The sequence below is a fragment of the Solea senegalensis genome, unplaced genomic scaffold, assembly GCF_019176455.1.
Source record: "Solea senegalensis isolate Sse05_10M unplaced genomic scaffold, IFAPA_SoseM_1 scf7180000014456, whole genome shotgun sequence".
Classification (NCBI taxonomy): domain Eukaryota; kingdom Metazoa; phylum Chordata; class Actinopteri; order Pleuronectiformes; family Soleidae; genus Solea; species Solea senegalensis.
The window spans coordinates 24280-28044 of record NW_025321051.1 but is presented as its reverse complement, the minus strand read 5'-3'; the positions used below and the strand labels follow the sequence as shown (position 1 = coordinate 28044).

General features: G+C 43.4%; 1 protein-coding gene across 1 annotated transcript; it reads left to right on the top strand.

The window, feature by feature from the left end:
* Positions 1 to 914: 914 nt before the first annotated feature.
* Positions 915 to 2465, top strand: LOC122761227 (fibronectin type III domain-containing protein 5-like). The gene is made up of 3 exons (XM_044016408.1): positions 915 to 1185; positions 1286 to 1419; positions 2255 to 2465. Exons 1-3 carry the CDS (start codon positions 1107 to 1109, stop codon positions 2309 to 2311), a joined length of 270 nt encoding a protein of 89 aa, XP_043872343.1. The 5' UTR covers positions 915 to 1106; the 3' UTR covers positions 2312 to 2465.
* Positions 2466 to 3765: the final 1300 nt, after the last annotated feature.

Genomic DNA, 3765 nt, shown 5'->3' with positions numbered 1-3765 from the left:
CAAGAACTGCATCTCTCTAAAATAAAAGCAGAACCTGCAATAATAAAACTCCTAATGTATAAAATGTCTGAAACAACGAATACTGTAGCAGAAGAAAAAAACAATAAAGATGATTACAAGATGAGAAACTGCATGTGAGTGAATAAGGGGAAAAGTGTTTGTTACTCAGCAAAAAAAAGACAAATATTGAATCCAAGAATGAAAAATGCTTTGTCGGCAGAAATCAAGACTAAGAGCGTAAGACAGAGCTAATGTGACTGTGGAGTCATGGGATGTATGAGCAGCAGGTGCACTGACAAAATGACTGAATTACCATGAGCAGTTAAAGTGTATCACAAAAGTTTGGAGAGACAATAAAGTGTTCACAGACTGCTGCTGAGCCTCCCTTAGGGACTGTCACTAAATGATGACTTTACCCTTCCTTCATTTTATAAGGAGTTCCTTTGGACTAAGGCTGAACAGTTAAAAAAATGCACTTGCATGTTGGAAACATCCTTGTATTAGAGGCTAGTTATACTGTATGTTAACACATTTTATATATATATTACACAATGAATATTACCCTGAAGCTTCACTTTATCACTGTACTACTACATATGTATATATACAAATATATAAAAAAAAAATTCATGTTCTTATGTGTTGTTGAGCCAAAGTTATGATTATTTCTTTTAAGTAGCAATAATTGTGCAGAAGTCACAAAGTTTGACTGTTTTTTCTTTTCTTTTTGTTCATGTTTGAGCCAAGTGAACTTTGACGTATTTCCAAATTTCACAAATTCAACCCTGATTTTATACATTTTGAGTACTTGAGTACTAGTTTTTTTTGTGTTTATATTGTTTGTTTTTTTTAATCAGATCATTTAAACATAGTAATGGAAGAAAGCAGCCAAATGCTTTGAGTTTTAAGGGTTAAATTCAGGCATCATCAACACTGTATTGATTTTGTGTAAAAAAAAAAAAAATGCATAGATTCTGCTCTGGATACGCCTGCCATCCACACTACAGCAGGGCAGGAAGACACTAAAATTAAACTCTACAGCCGCAATGGCAGCGTGTACAGATTTATAAACACGCCGCTTCTTATCTCCTTCAGACGAGGTGACGATGGAGGAAGTGGGCCAGAGCACACAGCTGAGGGCGGGGGAGCTCATCATCATCGTGGCGGTGCTGATCATGTGGGCAGGTGAGGAATCAAAGCGCTCCACGAAGCAGACTTCATTTGTGTTTCGGTGACGAGTCATTGCTGGCTGACTGTGACCTCTGCTCGTTTGTTTCCCTCTCAGGTGTAATCGCTCTCTTCTGTCGCCAGTACGACATAATAAAAGACAACGAGCCCAACAACAACAAGGACAAAGCCAAAAACTCCTCAGAGTGCAGCACTCCTGAACACCCAACAGGGGGGCTGTTGCGTAGTAAGGTATAACCCTCCTCCTCCTCCTCCTCCTCTCCCCGGGCACCTTCCCCCCCAGCGGCACCGGGCAGGTGAATGATCCCGGCCACTGAAACTTCACACTCTGCCGCATACACTCATAGTGTCATGTGAAAAATCACTGTAACTGCTTCACGCGCGGCCACCATTAAGTGCATGGACTGTGCAGCATTCAGCAAACCGCTGGCTAACTCCACTGCAGTCATTGCTTCCTATGAGTTGTCTTTTGATCAGCGATCAGAGCCACAAACCATATCCATCTGCTGCGTTCAAACCAGAGCACCGAACAAAAGTCACACACAATCACGATACTGCTGCCACCAAACATCAATAAAACATCAAAGCCGAGGTGCATCTTCAGGTGAACTTGATCGCCGAGTTTCCACCGAGTGACGCCCGTGCAGTTCAGTGTGATGTCATCACAGGAAACAAACCCAGCACTTCCTGCTGTTTATCTCAAGACAAGCTTTGTTTGTTTTTCATTCCCAGAGTCGGAAGTGATAATTCTCTGTTGACCAATCAAATCTATGAATTCGACAAAAACGGTTCATTGGCCACACTGAAGATTACAGATTACAGTTAAGATAGAAACAGGAAACAAACCTGGACTGTATCGGTATCAGTATCAGACAAGAAAAAGTGGCAAGCGCCAAAAGTGACTGGTCATTTTTGTTACTTTTACAACTTTTGACAGTCAAAACAACTCTGCAGTAACTGCATGATGCACAGAGCTGAATTGTAGCACTTGGTGGAAACCGGCCTGATGATTCCTGTGACTGCAGCCTTCTCATCATACCTGTCATGTGCCTCTCTCCTCCCACAGTTCTCCAACAACAACAACAACAACAAGATACCATCTGTGAACATCATTGAGGTGTGACTGCCAGGACATCTTCTCTTTATCCTACACGACATGTTCTCACAAACAAGCGGGCACTTTTTTTAAGCCTGTGAGCTTGTTGGGATGAGGCTGAGAATCTGGTTCCCTCCGTGGCGCCTGCTCTCCTTTGGCACAGAGGCCTGGTGCTGAAACCAGGGGTCAGACCAGACCTGGCCGGAGCTGGAGCTGGAGAGACTGTGGCTGTGCTGTGCTCAATGACTACTGTACCGTGGGGCAGCAGCTGAGATTCCAGCCAAATGGCTCCGGCGGTGGAGCGGCTGCAGATAAAGAAACCCCAGGGACCAAAGCCGATAAACAGAGCCAGAGACCTTTTCACTCTCTCTCTCCCTCTGTCACGTCTTCTTTTCTTACAACCTTTTAGAGCGTTATCAACAAACACAAACGTGGAGCTTTTGCCATTTTTGGGCTGCACTGAGATGCAAACCCCCTCCCCCCCATACCTGGACCTCATTTTAACAGCCTGTTTTCCTTGTAGCACCATGTTCTCACTCAGTCAGTGATAAATGCTGTAGATCACTGTAATTTAACAAAGTGCCACCAGAGCTCCCCTGTTGTGCTTTGGGTATTTATTTATTTTTAAATCAAAATTTAAACCCTCGACCCACCTCTCCACCCCCTCCACAAAGGGCAAACTCTTCACCGCCCTGTGGGAAGTCTTTTCATTTTGGCGGGGCTCATATTCCCACCTCAGGAAACCCAGACTCCACCTAACCCTTTTTTTTTTTCTTTAATTGGCCATTTCACGAGTCAGCTTTCGAGCGACGCGACCTGAGCCGAGTCTCCTGATTTTGACTGAAAATATTAACCTCACTAACATGTACAGCGTCTACAGTGAAGTCCATAACACATTTGGTTCCCATTTGCTTTTTTGATATTCTCTTTTTACTTCTTTGCTGCTTTTAATATAGATTTCTGAAATGTTACATTCCACATTCCAGGACGAGCCCTTTAGTATTTCCTCGTGTCTTTCTCTTTGAGTGTTGATGGATTTCAAAGCATTTCTGGGCGGGGGGAGGAGGAGGAGCAGCCTGCCATTGATGGAGGAGTGGATTCATTTAATTAAAGAACTTCAATAAAAAAAAAAAGGGGACTGAACTCTGTGGAAGTCTGCAGAGACGTGGACTAAAAGTGAAGATCCCTTTTATCAGCAATAACCGCCCTCAGTCAAGTGCAGACGCCAGGACACGAACTCTGCGGCCTCTCAGCTGAGAGGTCAACCTCCCAGCATGCAATGTTCAGATGCAGATGGAGAAACTGTGAAGGAATCAATTCCTTGTTTGTTTTCAGGTGATCGTTCCCTTGAACTTTAAGAGAAAAGTCTTTTTTGTAAAAACCTTGTTTTCTGCCGGCGAGCATGAGGAAAAAAACAAAAAACTTTTTTACGAGCCCAGTCTTTAACCCTAAGACTAACATTTGTGACGTCAACAAGACAG

Coding starts and splice junctions, on each gene's coding strand:
- LOC122761227 (XM_044016408.1), top strand. CDS start 1,107: ATGGAGGAAGTGGGCCAGAGCACACAGCTGAGGGCGGGGGAGCTCATC. Junction 1,186..1,285: donor GGTGCTGATCATGTGGGCAG/GTGAGGAATCAA, acceptor TTTCCCTCTCAG/GTGTAATCGCTCTCTTCTGT. Junction 1,420..2,254: donor GGGGGCTGTTGCGTAGTAAG/GTATAACCCTCC, acceptor CTCCTCCCACAG/TTCTCCAACAACAACAACAA.